The sequence below is a fragment of the Medicago truncatula genome, chromosome 3, assembly GCF_003473485.1.
Source record: "Medicago truncatula cultivar Jemalong A17 chromosome 3, MtrunA17r5.0-ANR, whole genome shotgun sequence".
Lineage (NCBI taxonomy): Eukaryota > Viridiplantae > Streptophyta > Magnoliopsida > Fabales > Fabaceae > Medicago > Medicago truncatula.
In genome coordinates, this window is record NC_053044.1 from 35742316 (window position 1) to 35764157 (window position 21842).

Here is a 21842-nt window from a genome sequence, read left to right on the forward strand (position 1 = left end):
TTAGATTGTTGAAGCCTTTTCATTCTTCATAATCATGTGAATAGCTTTAGACTTATCCTCTTCAACCATCTCCCTAAGTATATCATCTTCAATCTTCTCTGCTTGCCATTTAGAAGGATCTTCCACAAACTCCTCACTAAAAATCATGCAAGAAACCCACTCTTTCCAAGTAGTTCTTCTATACTTATCTTCTTCCATCGACCCGGTCGTCAATAACTGATACACATAAACCATTTTCTGCTGCCCCGGTCGAAAAGCGCGTGCAATAGCTTGCTTTGTTTTTGAAGGATTCCATTCAGAGTCCAGAAAAATCACTCTAGAAGCTGCTGTTAAACTTATACCTTCAGCACAAGCATTGATTGAAGCAAGAAGTATCTTTGAACCGCTGCTTTGATCTTCAAATTTATCTATCACTTTCCCTCTTTCAAACAAGTCTAGCTCACCGGTTAGTACCATAATCTCTTTACCATTTTGCCACTGAAAATATTTCTCAAATAACTCTATTAAGAATCTCACAGGTGCAAGGTTGTGACAAAAGATAAGAACCTTTTCATTTTTCACTACTCGTGAGATTAGGCTCAAAACAAATCTTACTTTGGAACTTTTTCTCAAATCAAATTTGCTTATTTCTAGTTTCTTCAATTCTTCCTCCGCAAAAAACTTAGTTGCACATGATGCAGCTGTTTTGATCAACCATGGATGTATTGATCCGAGTGTTATCAAAAGCTCAACCTCAAGAGGGTAACTGGTACTCTCGGCCATTTTCTTCTGAAGTTTCTGTACAATCTCATGCTGTTCGTCGGACGTATTCATGAGCAATGTATATATTTGTAAACCAGGAAGAGTCTCAGAAGAATTTCCACTGTCGTACACATCAATAAAACTGGAAGTGATTTTTCGCAGCACATATAGACCCTGCATCTTCTCCTCATCAATATCCGAGTTAATTTTCTTTTCAATGTTGTTCAAAAAGAATTTTCTCGCGCGCGCCTCAAGCAAATGACGTTCTTTCTTCGCTATTTTTCCACCTTTCCTTCGGTATTTAGAATCTAACTCTTGTAGAACTTCATGAACAAATTTCGGTCTAGCTAAACAAAGTGTGTTGAAATATTCACAGAAATTGTTCTGAAACAATGTGCCAGAGAGCAATATTCTCAATTCTGTTGGAAGTTTCATTAAACATTTCCTCAGCCTTGATTTAGTGCTTCTAGGATTGTGTCCTTCATCAAGTATCAAGATTCCAGGGCTTTCTCTCAATGCTTTAGCCATGTATTTTCTGTGTTCGAATTTTGTATCTTTTGATCTCATTAATTGTAAAAATGAAGTATAGCCCATGACAAGAACACTAGGGTGTGAGTGCCACTTTTGTATCTTGCTGAGACAATCCAAAACATGTTTGACATCACTAGAAGGTCTTGGAAATCCAGGAAGAATCATTGATTTTGGTGTCGTCGAACTTGAACCTGGAGAGGTTCGACGGCCATGGATAAGATAAACCGGCACAGAAATCTTCCATTTTTTGAACTCTTTTCGCCACGTGTAGAGTGTGGTTTTTGGAGCTAGGACTAGAGGTCGTTTCCCTGGAAATAACTTCAAGTAACTTACAAGAAAAGAAATGATGAGAAAGGTTTTTCCTGCTCCAGGAGCATGTGATATAACACAGCCACCACTTGAGTTGGATTTTTCTTCCATGAGTGATGGTTCCATAGAGCCAGCAATGTTTTGCCAAAGAAATTCAAAAGCTTTTTTCTGGTGTTCATGCATCTTTTCTTCAAGTTCAGGAATCAATTCCCAAACATTGTCGATTTCATTAGTCAATGGTTCATCAGGATCAGTAACATGAGTCGAGAACATATCATTATTATAATCTTCATCAACTTTTGGCTCTGATTTATGTTCCTTATTTTCTTCACTGCACTGTTTCTCCTCTTTGTACCTCTTTGGGCATTCCACCTATCATTATATATAAATTAAGTTATCAGGTAGATTCATACCAGAGCAAAGCAATATACAAAATATCCAACCAAATAAGGAGAATACAGTTAACATCAGCAGAACAGTGTTGTCAATCGTGAATCACGAAAAATAGGAAGTTTGTTCAAATTGTGCTATGCAACATACAGCGCCACTATTTCACAGCATTTTGTACTAAATAGCTTATTGCATAACAATAGCGATGTGTTCAAATTTCAGTACGCTATTTCTGATATTTAAACATTGCAGTAGACAACATATCCAACAAAATGAGGGACTAAAATTACATGTAGACTTCTATTATGCTTTTTTACTTGACTTACAAATGGCTCAGAAATGTCCCGTATTGCAGTTTTCACAAATCCACATCGAAGACAGTATATTCCAATTTCTTCATCCAATCTATAATCATGTTCACAACTTTCATTGAATTCTTTCTTGGTATCAGCTACAACTTCAGAACTTGAACCCTGCTATATTTGAACTGAATCAGACTTTAGCCTTATAAAAGAAGATAAAACCAAAAAACAGAAATTAATTCATATACATCATCAGCGTAGAGACTTTGTACACTGTCAACCAATCATAATTTTCACATAATTAAAAATGTTTGGCTTCAATACTAACAAAGTAACAAAAATAAACTCAAAAAATATATTTAAAATAAACGCTAAAAATTGTCACACACCGCAGTTCCATCAAGAAGATAACTTGATGTCAAAGCTGTATTCATTTCTTCCCACAAGGCATCCAAATCATCAGCATTTTCTTCCTCATCATCGCTTTTCGATACTTTTTCTTCTTCCTTTTTCTCCAACATGCTTGTTTCCTTCCGGTTCTCATTTACAGTAGGCTCTTCTTCAGTTGGTAGACTATCGAAATTCTTCATGTAACTATCTATTATTTCCTTGCGGGCATCAGCATTGAATGTTCTACCGCCTTTATGATCTTGTTCTTCATGAACATGACTTCTGTTAGACAAATAACTCGAATGAAAATTTTCTGTTGGAGCTCCCTTTTTGAAATGTATCCCTTCCCATTTGGTTTCAAAATCCATATCATCCACAACATGAAGTCTCTTCCTCTTAATCTTCTCCTTGAAGAAACTATTATAATCTCTCAAAGTAACATTACCATCAACTTCTTCATCACTTGATATTGTTGTAGGCTCATTTCCGTACTCCAAATTCAACACATCAGCACCATTCTTCTTTGCACTAGAAATATAATTAGTCAAATAATGATATTTGGAAGAAATGTCATCAGTTTTATGTACCTTAAACTTGCCATCACCATCATCATTTTTGTTCCTTGTGTTCACATTAATAGCTTTGCAATGATTCACCTTATTAACCTTTTGATCACTCTTACCACCATCCTCTTCTGAATCTGAAGAAGAGTTTTCATCTTCTATCATATAAGTTGTTCTCTTGTAGGGACACGTTCGAAAATTACCCACTTCCAACTTCTCAACAACACAACCTACGTAACGCTCAGGCTGTACATTCCTACGTTTCGAACGTCGCAAGCCTTCAACTTCATTTGATGGATTTGGTGGCGCTTCATCTTCTTCTCCATCATAATCATAAAATACATCAAATTGAGAAACAATAGGTACTAGTGATTCCTTTTTTAAGCTGAAGTTCACAACATTTATAAGCCAAGGACTAATAATATCAGTATCATTTCCCATAACTTGATACACAATCTTGTTTTGCACAGATCTTATATGGAATGAAACCTTCTTTAAAAAAGATGTAATTACAAACCACGAAAGATCAGATGAAAATTTCCCAACAAGTAATCTAGATTGTGATAATGAAGAGCAATCTTCTGATGAATCCCACCTATAAGGCTTAATTTCAGAGGTATCATTTTCTTTTAACAAGCCTTCACAAGTATTATGTTGAAGCCTTTGGAGGATGAAAATTTGATCCATTCCAATTGCATTAACCTCTTTATTAAGAGTTTTTACCTCTGTACCAAGTGAACCTTGATCGTCATAAAAGTTTACATAAAATTGACATGAACATTGATCGGATTTGTGAGGTTGTCTATGTATAGAATTTATTCTTGCATCAATCCACATCTACAATTTACAAAAGATAAATATCAAACCAAGTGTTTGGTAAGTCAACATCAAGAAATTAAACATGTATCATATGTGATTTATTTTAAGTGGTTAATTCAGTTAAGGACAAATCATTCAGGATAATCCAAGTTCAAATTATGGCTAGAACAATCATTGACTAGACTTTACTTCGCTACTGGGTGAACTCTGGATTACCGGGGCCAGTTCCTTACAAATCGGAGGGTTCAGATAAAAATATATCAAGAAAGCAAAGATCAACAAATAAATGCATATAAACACCAGTTTACTAAGAAATGCAGTTTGATAGAAAGTTTGAACTTACTGGAATAGACCTAAATTGATCTGAATTATCATTGTATCGATAGCCTAATAGCATAGATATATCAATTCCAGGTCGTAAAAAGCTGGAGCAATCAGATGAAGTAGCTTTCCTTGATCTTATCCGAATATCGGATGACAAAGTGCTTTGAATTTGTTCAGTATCAATGAAACGTAAGGTTGTTTTTCCTGACTCTATTTTTAAGAGTTCCACAGGTTGCCATGATCCATTAAATACTGCTTCAAATGCTGTTTTGAAACAAGAATTAGAGGAAGCAACTATAGTAAAAAATCTAAGGATATTAATGAATGAGAACATGAAGTTATGGAAATTTGCTCTAACTAGTTTCTACAAGGCTACAGCAGAAAATAAATAGTAGTTCTAGGTTGTCCTGTAATTAAAATGTATTAATTTTCAATTACATTGATCAGAACTGAAAGTACATGCATGCCACATTCAAAATCATGGTTAATGTCTCTTATTAGTTGAGTTTTGTTAATGAAAACAATAGATATAAAGATGGGATAGTTTTTTTAAGCAACAATTGGAGTTGCAAAGATATATAATTATGAATTACTGACATCTCGATTATGAGTGCAAAACAAAAATCATATCCAACTAAAAGAAAAAATAACAAAAATGTGGGAGACATAAACCAAACCTAGAACGGAAACCAACAAACGTTTAATTAAATCAAGATTGAATAATTCATTAATCATGTAATCAACTGTATTGACTATGATTTTAAATGTTAATAATCAAGATTTAGTAACCTATTAACGATTCGAAGAGCTTTGTTAATTCACAATTTTGTTAATAATGTACAAAACCAACAAATTTATCAAGTGTACAAATACAAAGTGAATCCTTTGCAGCTAACTTTATAAGCAGCCAGCTGCATCTCTCTTAATCTATCTAACAATCTATAGCCGATTGCAGAGGATTCAAGTCTCTATATCATTCGTTGCATTGATCATGGTAATGAATATCACAAAATCAATGTTGTAATCCATTGATAATTTTTCATATTTTGCAATTCTTTTGATTTCTTTCTCATGCATGTATAGTAATAAAAAATAAAAAAAAACTTACGATAATTAGAATCGAATGGATGCTTCCATTGATGTAAATGCCTTTTTATGGGCGCCATTTAATTCAAAATATTTAACAGCTAATTGAGCAGCGGAACATGCAATGCGTGAGTCTTCCGTAGCTGATTAGTCTGCAAAAAATATAAACTCAAATTGTAAATATCTTTCAATTGCACCGAAAAAATGTCATAAAAAACCAAAGATAACGGAGGTGGGTCAATCCCGAGACATGATGAACATAACATTTTAAACATGAACTGAAACATCAAATAGAGATTAGCATCATAAACACGTGATGGTGCAACAAAATGAAAGAGAAAGAAAGACAGTAGAAAACAAAGAATGGTGGTAAGTAACCTAGTTGACTATGGAGTTTGTGAGAGAGGTTCCAAAAAAGAAGGCTTAAACTCCGTTGATTATGGACGTTGAGCATTTTTCGCTAATTAAATTGCAAAAATATTGCAGGATCGGATACATCATACAATCAAATTTACAACCTCATTTATTCCAAACCAAAAAATGTAAAAATATAGACAACGTCAAAAAATACAAACCTCGCTACCTATGATTTTTTTTTTTTTTTTTTTTTATGTGAGCGTAATTAAAAAAAGCTACGTCAAATATTTTTATATTGGTTTTCTTAACTATAGTATTCGGGGTTGTTTCCATAAATACATGGTTCTTATTCTATAGAGTAAATTACACTCCTCTCCCCTCAAAGATGCTTCAATTACACTTCCCTCCCTTCTTATATTAAAATATACACTACCCTCCCTTGAAAAGTAAAGTTGAGAGTCCCCTCCCTTGTGAGATGCTTGAATTTCAACCCGCTCCCTTAATAATTAAATATACACTGCACTTTAATCTATTTTAACAAAAATAAATATTTTTATAATATATACTAATTTTGAATCACGATTTAAAAAACATCAATTCGTTTTTTTATAATTTAAATGTCAATTATAATTAAATATAAATATTTTGTTGTTAATTTTATAATTTAGAGTATAAAATTCACATTTAAATAAGCATTACTTAATTGACTTTAATTATTTTTCACATATTTTAATTTTATTTTGGGTTGTTTCATATTTTATAATAGGGTTTAAAACTACATGTTAATGAAATTGTGAATAAAAAATAGAGAAAAATATCAAATTTTGATATATTAAAATGAACCTGTAATACTATTTTTCTTCAAAGTGTGTTGGACTTTTTTTTTTTTTTTTTTTGCTTGATTATTAGAAATAAAAAATAATATATTGAGGGAGTAAAGCGTAGATTTTAACATAAGTGGGGTGAGGAATGTAATTCAAGCTTCTCTCAAAAGAGGTGAGTGAAATATTTTATAATATGTTTTGAATAAGAGTGGAGGGAAGTATATATTTTAACATAAGAGGAGAGGGAAGTGTAATTCAAGCATCTTTGAGGGGAGGGAAGTGTAATTTACTTTTATTATATAATATGAACTGTGTTTTTCAAACTTTTGAATTAAATAATCCGAATGGTACCGGTAGAGACTGGGGGACATGATTTGATGAAACTCCCTCATATGATATTATTTCAGTCATTTTGATGTTTTTTCGTAGAGTTTTAGACTGTTTGGAGATTGGAATAGTAAAAGAAGCTAAGATTTGAAGTTTAGAAATTGTGTCATGATTTAAAGATATCGCGACACGGTCGATCTTGGAGATAAATTGATGATTTTAATTTTGGAAAAGATGTGGCACGATTAGAGAAGAACCAAAAGATTAATTTGAAAATGCAAGAAAATTGTGTTAGGAATTTCAGCAACGTGCCACAATTGTACTGTTAAAATGCCAGACACGTAAGATTAATGAGTAATTGTGGCATGATTTCTCAGAATATGGCTTAATTTTTCAGTTAGAGAACCATAAGACAAACTTCTTTTTTTAAGCAGGAGTTCAATTTGGGAGCTTTGAAGATCAGAGAACTTAAAGTGGATCATCAACCTACTCATAGTGTGTTCTGATTTATGCAATGTCTCCAAATCTTTAGGCTATTATAGTCATGAGTAGCTAATTTACCTCCGATTGGGTCTTAGATAAATATATTGTAAGTTGTTTGAACCATGTGATTGTATTAACTTTGTTAAATGTAATTACTATCCCAGTTCTTTTTTTCTTCTTCAAGTAGTTTAGTGGCTAGAGCTCACACAATTTAATTGTGGAGAAGTGGGGTGTCCGGGGTTCGAACCCCGGCCCCTGCATATAACATGCAATATCCCTACCAACTGAGCTAAGCTCACGGGGATATTACTATCCCAGTTCTATTCACAATTATTTGTGTTTAATGATATTTATATATCGATCACATATGAAATGAGTCTAAATATCAATTGACTACTATCCCTAGTTATTGAATTTGATGATTATTTTTAACCTAATAGGTAACTTTAGAGATAGAAGATTATTAAGTTATGATTGAGAAATTAATGTTTCATTAAAACCTTCAACGTTTACGGGCTTACATAAGAGATTAGGGGGTTGTAACTTTAGAATAGAGTTTTAAATCAAGAGATTGATCAAAAATATTTTGTTGATGTATCGTGAAACTAATAGAATAATTGTAGAAGATATCTACAATTTACCAAATAATGAGCAATATAGGATTCGAAAGACCTGGACACCTTTTATCTTGTAATTATAAACCATTTTATTTGCATTTTACATTTAATTGAATGTTTTTGAGCCAAATCAATTTCCATGTTCAACCTCCCTATTTTATACATATGATCTGATAATGTCATTGCTAAGTTGAAAACAAAACAGTCCCTATGGATACGAATTATATTTATTACTTTGACAGTTTTTAGTACAATTGCTAAGATTACATCATGATTTAAGTGAAAATGCATGGAAATCGAATTAGGAAGGTTTTGTAGTCACATTACTTTTACATTCGGAAAATAGTATATATAAAGTCCATTGATGTTTGGAATGTGCTAAGAAATCAAGTTTTCAAGAAATGAGGTTTTTTTTATTAGGAGTATGGAGTAGAATGTGAGAAAGGTGGTGAGATAATGTCTGATTATGGGAAACCTGATCGTGCGTGTCCATATTATACACACACACAAACATTGATGGATCCAAAAAGTTCGAATAGTGGGGACACCATATATATAAACTTAGCATGAATTATATGTTACATTTCATTTTTAAAAATATTGAATGATTTTCTCATTTTTAATATCAGTAAAAATATCAGTGTATATTAATAACTAAGCAACCATTTCCTCTCCAGAAGAACTAACCAATCATTTATTTCTCAGGGGTTACATGTGTTCTCATTTCTCACGTATGCGGTCTCTCTTGATTGTTGTTTTTTACTTTATTTGATGTGAAAAATCTTTTTATGTTGAGAAGTAAGGGTTTGTTGTGGCAAGTGTGGGTGTGGTGTGGGCCTAATGAGGAAGGTTGTATGATGTGTGTGGGTCAAGTGGTCAAAATGTCAACTTATATTATATTATACCTAGTCAACAAAATTTCTAAAAATTTATGTGCGGGGCATGTGCCCAGAAACCCTCCTACATGCATCCGTCCATGTATATATATGAGTATTTCGGATTATATATAATCCGAAACGGGAAACCACACTCCAAATTATATAATCCGATTTAGGTTTTTTTTTTTTTAAGAAAAAAAAAAAAGGTGAATTGCTAGACACTAGCAAAAAGGAAAAATATATATTTCCAATTTTATAATACAAAAACCGTTAAATACATTTCAGATTATAAAATCTCTAACGAGTAAAATAGATTAAACATACATACTGAATCCGCTAGGTAGAATATAGCAAAGATTATTAAGCAAGCAGTATAGAATTATCCATTGCTTCTATAAAGCATTGTACTTTATGTTTTGCTCTGAACTTATAATTCAGAGAGAGTTTCATATTCATATCAGAATATCTGCAAGCTGAAACAATTTAACTAGTTTACCCCATACAGCCTCCCTGTGCTTCATCTCTGTCCCAAGGTAATATACCTAGCTGCAAAAATCTCCTCAATATAGAGCTCCTGCAGAACCAGCATTGCCTTTTAAAAGCTCCCCTATCAGAGCTAAATATGAGTTATATCTCTATAAATATGTTGTAATAAGATACTAAGGAAACGTCAGAAAAAAGATACTGAGGAAGAAATAATATGTGAACAACAATAAAAGGTATAGCGTGTCGAATTCAGTACCTTATAGACATCTTTAATTAGTTAATTCCCTTAACAAAAAAAAAAAATCTTTAATTAGTTAATATTAGTGTATGCTACTTTTAAGTAGGATTTCTCAATATTCTATCCATATAGAACAAAGGCGTTATACATTTTACTAAAATAGCAATGTTCTAACTTTAGGTTAATAAAGATAATCAGAAAAAAGAGCAAACACAAGCTAACTATTTTTTCTTCTTTAAAATAATTTTGAGAAAAAAGAATAATTTGGACAAGTATATCTTCTAGCTTCCTATTATTCGTACCTTTGATCATATATCTATTTCCTACTATTGTATGAGTGGCTAATACTTTAGTGTCCCCGTTGTAATTTAAATCTTTTTGACAAAAATACCAAACGCGTGTCTATATCATAGCTTAGTATTATTGATTCTTAACCTCCACCTTTCTATTTTTCTTGTATATATATAAAACCCTTTCATCCCTGTCTCCTCCATTTTTTTTCCTTTCTGCTAGGGCTTAATTTTTTGTTCCCCTATGTTTGTGTTTGCTGCAACACAAACGCAGCAACACAAACACAGGAGTGAACCACATTAGTTATTCACAATCGTCATTTAATGTGTTTGGAAACACGATGGTAAATTAACTATGTTATTCATATGGTCGCATCACAAATCCAAGCACACATTTAATTAATTGGTTTGATATTGATCTATCAATGGAGGAGACCTTACGAGGCAACGGAAATGTCTCACTTTCATTTAATTCCCAGGGGGTGTTGAAAATTTGTGTAAAAAATGATAGAAATGTTGGCTCTTATGGCATTTTTTCTGGAGATAATCCATTCGATTTCACTCTTCCGGCAACATTGTTCCAAATCATCATTATTGTCGTCCTCTCTCAAACTCTTTACTTTCTTCTCAGGCCATTACGAACACCAAAATTCATCTGCAACCTCATCGTAAGTTCCAACAAATTAACTCTCCTCCATTCATTTCATTAATGGAACACAATCACTACATTTTTCTTTTTTCTTTTCCATTATATGCTTTCTATTTTTTTGTACCTATTCTAATTTTAGACTAATTATATTTATAGCCTAATTAAGCATGTGTTAACTTATAGATAGTTATTACTATTATTTGATAGAAGCTATTGACAAAAGAAAATTAAAATAGGATTATATTGAATTATGAGAAAATCAATAATACCTCGGAAAACTTATACTATTGATAATTGGATTTATATAGCTAATAAGAAGAACAACTTACTACTGTGACAAACTAAACTGGTATAACTAACTTTTATATCTGATAATAGTCTTTAAATTTATATTTAAGTGAAAAATGTGTGCAGGGTGGAATTATTTTGGGGCCATCACTTCTAGGGAGGAACGAGATTTATTGGAAGGCCTTGTTTCCCCCAAGACAATCTGATGTTTTATCAGTGTTGTCATTACTCGGAGCTATATACTTTTTGTTCTTGATTGCACTGAAAATGGATCTACTAATGACTATAAGAGCAGCAAAAAGTACTAGCCTACTTGGAATATTACCCCTCATGGCTTCTTTTTCGGTTTTATCATTACTCCTGAAAGTTTTTTATGTACCACACAACCCTCATATCAAAATAGAAGCTTCGCGTACAGCATTAAGTGCTACGATAGCATTCAGTAATTTCCCTGCAGTGTCCGATGCTTTGATAGAACTTAACCTCATAGCAACTGAATTAGGACAGATTGCACTGTCTGCAGCCACACTCAATGACTGTATACAATTTTTCTTCATAGTATCACACCGTATAGTGGGGGAACACACTCCTGAATTAAAACTCTCAATCATGGGATTTAGTTCTTGGATATTGTTCATGTTTTGCAGTTTCTATATTTTACAGCCAATGATGAACTTGATTGCACGCAGCACACCAGTTGGGAAACCAGTAAAACAAATGTATGTTGTGTTTATTCTTCTTGGTGCTTTAGTTATGGCTGCTATTACTGACATGATTGGGCTAACATTTCTTATTGGACCATTGATTTGGGGTTTGATTATTCCGAGTGGACCCCCTTTAGGGACAACATTGGTTGAAAAGTGTGAACTTATCATCTCAGAATTTTTGTTACCTTTCTTCTTTGTTTATGTTGGCATGACCACAAATTTGGCTGCACTTGAGGATTGGCGAGAATGTATAACTATGCAACTTATCTTCTTTGCCGGAGACATAGCAAAGGTGGTTGCTTGTGTGTTGGTTTCTATGATATATAACATCAAGCCCAAACATGGCACAGTGCTTGGCCTCATGTTGAACATCAAGGGCATACCTCACCTTATAACCTTTATTAAATTGCACCAAATCAAGGTACGCAATAGTTTAAATACTTAATTAATCTTATATATCACATATTGAATCCATCGTAGTAATTTTTTTTTAGAATTATTCAAAAAAAATGAAAACTTATAGGAATAAATGTTAGTATGTTAATTGTTTGTATATTAGTATTCTTTTTTTGCAAGACTTGAACCCTGAACCTTTAACTCTTAAACTCTTTTTAATCCTTTAGCTATCAATTGAGTTATCCAACCCCAAACTATGTATATGTTGTCTTTAATTTTACCTTTGATCCTATTTGTATTTTATAGTTTTACACAACAAACTAACAAATTAACTTTATGTTTGTAGCTAATGGATGATGAAACATTGAGTCACTTGATGATAGGTGTGGTGGTTACAACTGCAATCATCACACCCCTCATTAAATTGTTATACAAGCATCGTCCTCGAGTATTAAGTTCATCAAGCATATTTGATGAAGAAATGAGAACAATCCAAAACACTCCAAGAAATTCAGAGTTTCGCATTGTTACTTGTTTACATAGTGAAGGAAACGTTCGTGGCATGACTGCCCTAGTGGAAATTTGCAACCCAATTCAAGAAAGTCCCTTATGTGTCTTTGTGATTCATCTCATCGAGCTCTTAGGAAAAAGTGCATCAATTTTACTTCCTATAAATTACAAGCAAAACAGAAAATTTTTGTCTGTTAATTACCCCAACACAAACCACATCATGCGAGCATTTGAGAATTACGCTAAAAACTCATGTGGTCCTGTAACTGTTGTTCCGTACATCAATGTAGCACCTTATATGAGCATGCTTGATGCTGTTTGTAACCTAGCACAAGACAATATGGTTCCTTTTATTGTGATTCCTTTTCATGAAAATGACCATATTGACCTTCACGGGCACGTGTCGACATCTATTCGAAAGTTGAATAGTAGGTTTCAAGCACGTGTTCCATGCACGTTGGGGATATTAGTGGATAGATACTCAAGACTTGGTGTGAATGATCAAACAAAACCTTATTTTCATGTTGGGATATTATTTATTGGTGGGCCTGATGATAGAGAAGCATTGGCATTGGGGATTCGAATGTCGGAGAGACTGAATATGAAGGTATCTTTGTTTAGGTTCATTGTGACAAACAGAAAATATGTGACTAGAATTGATTCAAGTCGAACAGATCCACTAGATGAAGAACAAGAGGAAATGTTGGATGAAGGTCTGATTGATGAGTTTAAGAGTATGAAATTTGGGATTGGGAACATTTTTTGGTATGAAATTGTGGTGGACGATGCAGTTGAGATAATGGAAGCAATTCGTGGTTTGGAAGCAGACTATGACCTTGTGATGGTAGGGAAGAGGCATAATGTTGGAAATTTGAAAGATGAAGAAATGGGAAATTTCATAGAGAATGTCCAAATTTTAGGACTATTTGGAGATATGTTGTCGTCAACGGAATTCTGTATTGGAATGGTTCCTGTTTTGGTGACACAATGTGGTCGGGATAAAAGGGTTATTAACAAGCTTGATAGAGTAGGTTCAGGTTCAGTTACCGTTTCTCAGATGAGTTTAAAAGGTTGACAAATAAAATGTTTTTTTTGCTCCTCCTTTTGATTTCTGCATCTTTAATCTTTGAATTACAAGCACCTTTAGGTATAAAATTACAAGTGTCAAGATTTTAACAAGTCACAAATGAATCATTGTTTCACTAAAAACCAATTTTTTACTATAATAAATAGGTTTTAAATTCAAATAAACAAGTAACAACACTGTAAGATTTGAATGAAAAGAAGAAAAAAAAAACATTGCTGCAAGAAGTATTGGAGGGAAATGCAAGCCCAAATGGCATGAGGAAAAAAACATTCACTTTTGACATAATAGAACTCATTCTTTTATGCTTTCTAAATCAATTTATCATAATGTTGGAACTTTCATGAGAGTTTGTGTAAAAAGGTGGATTGACAGTGGTCTCATGGAGTGAGGTTTATGTTCCTTTGTTTCATGAGAACATATGAAAGATATTAGAAAGGAAAAAAAAAAACACGAAAAAGGAATTTGTACATGAGATAAATGATAAGGGGAAATATGCAAAAACTAACAAATGGTTCATAATTTTGAGAATTCCAAGGGGATCCTACATTAAGTTTGATCTCCATATTTGATTAAGAGAAACCAGAAAAATGAGATTGATACCAACTATATATATATTCATCTAAAATCTTAAGACATTATGTATATATGTCATCTCACTTATATGTTCTTCGAAATCTACTCTTCCATCCAATATAGAGCTTTAACCCACGCTTGAAACATTAATGGTATGTTTGGATAATGGAAGGAATGAAAGTTATAGGAAAGAATGTTAAAGGAAAGAAAGTAAGAAGAAAGTGAGTAGAAAGTGAGATGATTTGTTGGTTGTTTGGTAAGAGTGAAAGTAAGAGAGGAAAGAAAGAGATGAATTTAGTAAAAGACATAAATAACCCTACGTTATTTTGTTATTTAAAAAAAATCAATGAAAATACATTTAAATAATTTTGGTATAAACATAGTATTAAAATTGATCACCGAAAAATGACTTTCCATGAGTATTTCTCATAAGAAATGTGTATAAGTATTTTTTTGAAAGAAATGTGTATCGAAAATAATAAACTATTGTACAAAAAGAAAAAAAAAATTGAAATATTGATTGTAATAATATACAAGATTGGAGGGCACTTTAGTACAATCAATAAAAATAGTGGTATCCTCCCTCTTTCTGCCCAGTTTGGCATGGAAAGATTTTTTATGTGGGACCCACAAAAAAGTTTCTTTCCATTGCTTTACAAAGGTGTGCCAAATTGTAGAAAGTGCATCATTCCATACTTTTTCCATCCACTCACCTATCTTTCCTTTCTCTTTGTTTAGAACCAAACATATCCTAAGATCTCTTAATCATTTGTATGATTCTTTGTGTCTATAGTTATGTGACATAATCAAATAAGGTCAAAGGGAGACGCAATATGTTCTGTTGTGAATTCGAAGAAAAATCACACTAATAACAAATTTGATGTGTGGAGCAAGTGATAATCAGACAACCAAAACAAAGTGTATGGAACAATTATAAACACAAGCCAAAAGTAGAAAACAGCGAGAGAGAAAGGAAGAGAGAACACAAAAGAATTGTTGATCCAGTTTGGTCCAAATAGACCTAGTCTGGGGGAGAGAGCAGCCCTCCGTTCCACTATAATGATGAGTAACTTTACAAAAAGAGATATCAATGGGTTACAAGAATAAGTCTCCCGCATAATTCTACCCAAAGTTCCAGCCTCTTCCCATAACCAAGAGACTCAATCCTAATAGTGTTTCCCAAGGTGAATCAACCCTCAAACCCTAGTGTTTGTTCCAAAGAGACAAACTCTATACAAACTTTAGTTTTGTTGTTGCCTTTCTAAACCCTTGTTTGAGCCCCCTCTATCTCAAAGTTAATTTACTCTGATACAAGGTCTATATTTATAGTAAAAGTATCGCTTAAAATTTGAAACAAATCTGCACCCAAAAATATGTTTCTGTTATTCGCTGCCAGCGCACCATCGTGCCACGTTGCAAGCCCATCGTGCCACGAAAAATCCAGTGACTTGCCTCAAAAACTGAAACCTCCAATCGTGCCACGTTCCCAGCCATCGTGCCACGATTTCTGCAAAACCTGATTTTAAGTTAACTCTCACATGTTCAAAAAGGTTGATTGGTGGTGGTTTCATGGAGGGAAGTTTATGTTTCTTTCTTTCATGAGAAGAATGAAGTTAGAAGAAGAAAAATGAATATGAAAAAGGAATTTGAACATGAGAGGAGATAAGGGAAAACAACGAGTATTTTGTCTTTTTTCTGTGTGAGTATATGAAATAGTGTGAGTTGCTGGTAATTATTTGAGTTTGTTGAAGGACTTGGAGATTTTTGGATTATTGTTTTACCTAAAAAAATTAGATTCAATTAAAAAACGTCACATATAATGTTAAATATCTAATAAGTATGTATTTTGTCAACTAACCATAACACATATGCAATTTTCTATTGTCACTTCCACCACCAAATATAAAAAGTGAAGAAATTTAAAATAATAGATATTGAATGAAAAAAAATAATAAATAGCATGAAAGAGAATGACATCAAAAGTTTACAAAATCCAATTTGGAGTAATGGTAAATGTCAAATGCATGAGAAAGCTTGGTTCATTTTAATTAAGGTGTCATGTGCCGACATTTCTTGTGAGGTTTGCATTTCCATAAATACATTTAAGAAATATTCATTCATTGTATATTACATTGTAATATGAAATTTTTATCGTTCACTAAAATACCATTCAACATTAAAATATTTTGAATAGAAAAATATACACTGGCCTTAGTTCAGTAATAGCATCAACTACGGTGTCTTCTATGTCTTTTCTTTCCAAATTTAACTGAAACTCCAACTCACGGTTATTTCACAAAAAAAATATATGCTATATTTAAATTTTGACATCATTCCAATTACATTAGCTAACATAAGTAAAAAACACCACATAATCCAACTCATACGTGTTTAAAAATTTCAATCCAGAATATAATTAAGTTGTCTTATCAATTTACAGGCAATAAAAAATGTCATAAATGTTTTACATATATGAAGATATTATTTGTCTTCTTCCACCATTTTTTCTTCTCAAGTGTTTGTGTTTGCATTTGTTGAATGCACAAACCCAAGAAAGAAACATTTTTTTCGTGTCCATCAATTTGTTGAATAAAATACATAGTACACACACACACATAATGTCTCATGATAATAAACCCTTTGAAGTTTGTTTCAAGAATAATAGAACGGTTGGTTCTTTAGGAGTGTGGATTGGTGATAATCCATTAGACTTTGTGCTCCCTGTCACATTGTGCCAAATTATCTTATATTTCATGTTTTCTCGAGTGCTTTATTGTCTCCTAAGGCCTCTACAAACACCCAGATTTATATGTTCAGTCCTTGTAAGTTTTTATTACCCTTTAATTTAAACCTTCTAGTTAGTTTCTTCTCCTCTATTTAATTTAGTTGTCTTCTTCAACAATAAAAATAAAAACAAGGAAAAATAACTTATGTAAATTTACAATATTTTCTTATAGACACTTTTTTTTTTTAACAAGAAAAATTTATTAATTAACTTCTTATGTAAATTGTCTTGAAGATAAATGTATATCATTTTTATTTTTATTAGTACGTATCTTAAGAAACTTAACGATATTTAACTTGTAATTTTTCACAGGGAGGTGTTTTGCTAGGGCCAACATTTTTAGGGCGCAATGAAACATTGTTCAAAACTTTATATCCCTTGAAACAATCTACGTTCTTAACATCATTGGCGAAAATAGGAGCTTCATATTTTGTGTTCATCTATGCATTGAAATTGGATGTAACAATGACCTTAAAAGCAGCCAAACGTTGTTGGAGGTTTGGTGTGATTCCCTTTTTGGCATCTTTTATTTCTACATCAATTCTCTTGAAAATGTATACACCAAATGGTTCTAGTAAAACAGGCTCAGCATATTCCATTCCAAACGTCTTCACAGTTACTAGTTTTGCCGTTGTTTCTCAAGCTTTGACAGAACTCAACCTTATGAGTACGGAGCTAGGGCAAATTGCTTTATCTTCAGCAATGATCACTGAAATGATGCAATGGGTTACGATAACACTACAAATACAAGTCAAAACTATGAAGTTTAAAAATATCTTTTTTGCGTTCATTGCCTTGGGTTTATGTGTCTTATATATTTTATCCTTCTTTTTCATTGTAAGACCAATGGCAAGGTTTATCATTCAAAGAACACCAATTGGAAAACCTTTGAAAGAAATCTATGTTGTCTTTGTTCTTTTGGGTGTTCTAATTATGGTAGCTATTAGCGACGCGCTTGGTTTACATTTTGTTATAGGACCTATTCTTTTTGGTTTGGCAATGCCTAATGGACCTCCCTTGGCAACAACAATAGTAGAGAAAAGTGAACTAATCGTCCAAGAATTGCTTATGCCATTTTTCTTCTCATACATTGGCATAACAACAAATTTAAAAGGAATTGCCAAAAATTGGAAGGTGGTATTTGTATTTCAGAGTATCTTATTTGTTGGGTTCTTGGCAAAGGTTCTTGCATGCGTCTTTGTTGCACCAACGTATAATATGAGGCGCAAACATGGCTTCGTGCTTGGCCTTATATTAAACATCAAGGGCATCATGGAACTAATATTTTTTGCTAGACAAAGAAATACCCTGGTACCTATTATTCTTTCTTGTTTACTTAAAATATATTCTTTCTTTGTATTTGATTTCATCATATACACACAAGGTTTTAGAAAAGGTTTACGTCCGCAATTGCAATAGATAGGTCATCTAACTTTGTTTTCTCCCACATAGTTAGTTAATTAAAGTTTCAAAATATTTGCATCTTTGATGTTTATTTATTTTTTAGGGTTTAGAATTTAGGGTTTCATAATTACAATTGCAGTGGTATCATAATTACAATTGCAATCGTATCGACCCTGTTTGATAGTATTTTCTTGCAATATCAAGGTTTGCAAGATAACCGCAACAATTGCAATTGCAATATAGGTTGAATCAACTGCATTTGACTACAATCTTAAATAATGTGACCATGACAATCAATTAAATTTACAACGTTTTTTCATCAACTATTTTTGCAGGTTATTAATAATGAAGTATACAGCCAGATGGTTCTATATGTGGTGGTGATGACCGGGATATGCATACCTTTGATAAAAAACATGTATAAGCATGGCTCTCGCGTGACAATGGTAAGAAGTATACATGACGGGGGAGTGAGGACGATCCAAAACACTCCTGAAAATTCAGAGTTCAACATTATTTGTTGCATGCACAATGATAACAACGTGCATAGCATGATCGGTTTGTTAGAGGTTTGTAACCCAACACAAAAAAGCCCTTTATGCGTCCATGTCATTCATCTCACAGAGTTATTAGGAAAAAGCACACCAATTCTTCTTCCTATAAAGATGAAAAACCAAAAAGCCTTGTCCATCCATTACCCTACCAGCAGTCACATTTTACGTGCTTTTGAGAATTACTCCAAAAATTCCGAAGGTCCCGTCACAATTCATTCATATATTAATGTTTCCCCTTACAATAGCATGCATGAAGCCATTTGTAACCTCGCCGAAGATAAATTAGTTCCTTTGCTCATCATTCCATTTCATGAAAATGATAAAAGTACGAGTAGTGACATTGTTATAACTTCAATTCGTGACCTCAGCATTAATTTTCAAGCTCGTGCTCAATGTACAGTGGGAATATTAGTGGATAGAAATTCGCGAATAAGTATGAGTACAACTAAATTGTCGTTTAATGTTGCGATTTTCTTCATTGGTGGACAAGACGATAGAGAAGCATTGGCATTGGGTATTAGAATGTTGGACCGTCCAAATACGAGTGTCACATTATTTTGTTTCATCGTTCATAACAATGAAAACAATATTAATAATTCAGGTGATGTTAAATTTAAAATTGATGATGGTGAAGAAGAAGATGAAACATTAGAGAATATGTTGGATGAGAGTTTGATAGATGAGTTTAAGGGTAAGAAATTAAATATTGATAATGTTGTTTGTCATGAAATTGTGGTGGAGGGCTATACACAGTTGTTAGAAGCACTTCGAGGTTTAGGTAATGAAAACTATGATCTTGTGATGGTGGGTAAGAGGCATAATATTGGAGATTTGACTGATGAAGAAATGACAAATTTTATGGAAAATGCAAATTTGTTGGGTGTTTTTGGAGAAATGTTGTCATCTACTGAATTTTGTAATGGGAAAGTTCCTATATTGGTGTTACAATGTGGTGAGAAAAAGGTAAACCATTTTGGGAAGTTATCCTCTCTCGTTAATGATGGGTCACATAGAAAAAAACTCTCACTTAATGCATTATTTTAGTTGTGGTCCAAATTAAAAGGTGTTGTGTTGGCTTGAAATCAATATCATAACTCGGCAAAATTTGTTTGTCCATTTTGAATTTTTGAGGAGGGAGGTGAGGGATAAGAAGCTCTAAAAGGGATGGTTGATAATTTGGCATGCTACTCTTTGGATGATTTAAAAAATGTAGAAATGACATAATTTTCAATATTTGTATTAAGGAGATTGATGAAATTGTAGAGGAAATTATGGTGGTGTTTTGGGATTGAAGTTTGAATAAATTAAGATATCATCTTGTTTATTCTATGAATGGTGTTGGAACTCAAAGTGCTTATTGAGACAGTTTCTTGGTTATGGGTGTTTTTAAGTTTTTTCCTCGTGCTATTTTATTCCTTTGGAGTTTATCTTAGGTGGTTTAGCCTTTTGGGGGGTGGCCGCATATTTATGGTGCCTCTTGTATTTTGTTTGATGTATCCTTTCGTATTGTTGATGCGATTGTGGTTTATCAATTTAAAAAATTATTATTATTTTAGTTTTTTTTTAGTATTTTTGTTAGTTTATGATTTGATTGACTTTAGTTTTTAAATTTTTTTTTTTCTATTCATTACTTTGTTAAGATAGAAAAAAGTTCGATGTTGATAGACTCATATTCACCCCTCTCAAGTCCCTCTATAATGACATTTGAAAGAGCTATAGAAATCCATCAATGTGACATTTGGCAACCTACACCTAAGCAAGACATCGTCTTGAATTATTTTTATCAATTGACAATGAGAGGGGTGAATATTAGTTTTATCAATTGGCAACCTACACATTATCAAAGTTTAAATATGCAATAGCCTTTATCTCAGGAGAGTCCAACTCATTCAGCCGAAAATCAACAAGAGATACCGAAGGGACTTCAGAACTTGAAGAAAGAAGTTGAGCTTACAAGAAATTTAAAATCACAAGAATATTAAGTTATTTTAATTTTCAATTTATGAGACTTAATTAATAGTTACCAAAAAAAGACTAAACAGTTAATACAAATTCCGTATCACAAATTATTCGAGCATGTTAGAAGAATATGAAATTCAACCACAGTACCATAAATCTTCTTTCTAAAAATTTATACAAACCAATATATCATATTCCTTTTTTTAGGGTTAAATAATGTTTTCCCTGCTATTTAGACGGGTTTTGATCTATTTTGTAAAATATATTTTTTTTAGATTCCACCAAAATATATTCAAATCGCAAGGGTGAAATCTAAAGAATATTCGAATGGTAAGGGGAAATTAAAATATATATACTTTACAAAGGGTAAAACAAAATAGTATGGGGTAAATATTATATAACCTTTTTTCTAACAAGCCAGTATATTTTAACTCTGTCAGTTTAACTCAATTCGTAAGGACATGTAGGGGTCATAGTTTAAAATCGAACGCCCCACTAATTCAACCTTTAAGAGGTGAATTTTTAACATCTAGATTACTTGAAGAAAAAAAAATATTAAAAGTACAATTAAAACAATACTGCTTACTTTGGTGAGATATTACTAGCAAACTATGTATCACATACACGTCAAAACGAACGTGTATCTAGTTTTCAATACATATCGATATCCAACATTGACACATGTGATTACACTTAACTACTTTTATTGAAATTATTACTTGTATCTAAGTGTCTCGTATTTATGTTTGTGATTTAATGCGAGAAGGGATAGCAAGGAAAGAGTTGGATTTAATGCGAAGGGATAATCAATAAAGCTATGTAAAATAAGCCCTAAGATTTCATAAAGGGAACACACATTTTATTTTATTTTTTAGAAAATAAAGGGAACAAACATGACAAATAGAAAATGAACGAGTAATGTAACATGTAAGGGGGAGAATCAGACATGACCAGTGACGGAGCCTAAAAAAAATG

General features: G+C 32.6%; 3 protein-coding genes across 3 annotated transcripts; 2 read left to right on the top strand and 1 right to left on the bottom strand.

Annotated features, from left to right (window-relative positions):
* LOC11408204 (SNF2 domain-containing protein CLASSY 1) lies at positions 1-5535 on the bottom strand. The gene is made up of 5 exons (XM_003600943.1): positions 5478-5535; positions 4389-4633; positions 2663-4063; positions 2298-2444; positions 1-1953 (listed from the first exon to the last, which is right to left on the bottom strand). Exons 1-5 carry the CDS (start codon positions 5533-5535, stop codon positions 1-3), a joined length of 3804 nt encoding a protein of 1267 aa, XP_003600991.1.
* A 4845-nt stretch (positions 5536-10380) lies between these two features.
* LOC11421033 (cation/H(+) antiporter 15) lies at positions 10381-13580 on the top strand. Its single transcript, XM_024778945.1, has 3 exons — positions 10381-10623; positions 10983-12020; positions 12342-13580. Exons 1-3 carry the CDS (start codon positions 10381-10383, stop codon positions 13578-13580), a joined length of 2520 nt encoding a protein of 839 aa, XP_024634713.1.
* A 750-nt stretch (positions 13581-14330) lies between these two features.
* LOC11406159 (cation/H(+) antiporter 15) lies at positions 14331-19952 on the top strand. Its single transcript, XM_039832069.1, has 3 exons — positions 14331-14375; positions 17263-18132; positions 18690-19952. The coding sequence occupies exons 1-3, from the start codon at positions 14331-14333 to the stop codon at positions 19950-19952; spliced, it is 2178 nt and encodes a 725-aa protein (XP_039688003.1).
* The last annotated feature ends 1890 nt before the right edge of the window (positions 19953-21842 follow it).

What these genes read in the sequence shown, in the direction of transcription:
- LOC11408204 (XM_003600943.1), bottom strand. Translation starts at nt 5,535, where the DNA reads ATGGCGCCCATAAAAAGGCATTTACATCAATGGAAGCATCCATTCGAT. An exon ending in ATCAATTTAGGTCTATTCCA is followed by an intron (nt 4,064 to 4,388) that starts GTAAGTTCAAAC and finishes TGTAAATTGTAG; the next exon opens with ATGTGGATTGATGCAAGAAT. An exon ending in ATCTTCTTGATGGAACTGCG is followed by an intron (nt 2,445 to 2,662) that starts GTGTGTGACAAT and finishes CAAATATAGCAG; the next exon opens with GGTTCAAGTTCTGAAGTTGT.
- LOC11421033 (XM_024778945.1), top strand. Translation starts at nt 10,381, where the DNA reads ATGGAGGAGACCTTACGAGGCAACGGAAATGTCTCACTTTCATTTAAT. An exon ending in AATTCATCTGCAACCTCATC is followed by an intron (nt 10,624 to 10,982) that starts GTAAGTTCCAAC and finishes ATCTGATAATAG; the next exon opens with TCTTTAAATTTATATTTAAG. An exon ending in TTAAATTGCACCAAATCAAG is followed by an intron (nt 12,021 to 12,341) that starts GTACGCAATAGT and finishes TTATGTTTGTAG; the next exon opens with CTAATGGATGATGAAACATT.
- LOC11406159 (XM_039832069.1), top strand. Translation starts at nt 14,331, where the DNA reads ATGGAAGGAATGAAAGTTATAGGAAAGAATGTTAAAGGAAAGAAA. An exon ending in AGAATGTTAAAGGAAAGAAA is followed by an intron (nt 14,376 to 17,262) that starts GTAAGAAGAAAG and finishes AATTTTTCACAG; the next exon opens with GGAGGTGTTTTGCTAGGGCC. An exon ending in TTGTTGGGTTCTTGGCAAAG is followed by an intron (nt 18,133 to 18,689) that starts GTTCTTGCATGC and finishes CTATTTTTGCAG; the next exon opens with GTTATTAATAATGAAGTATA.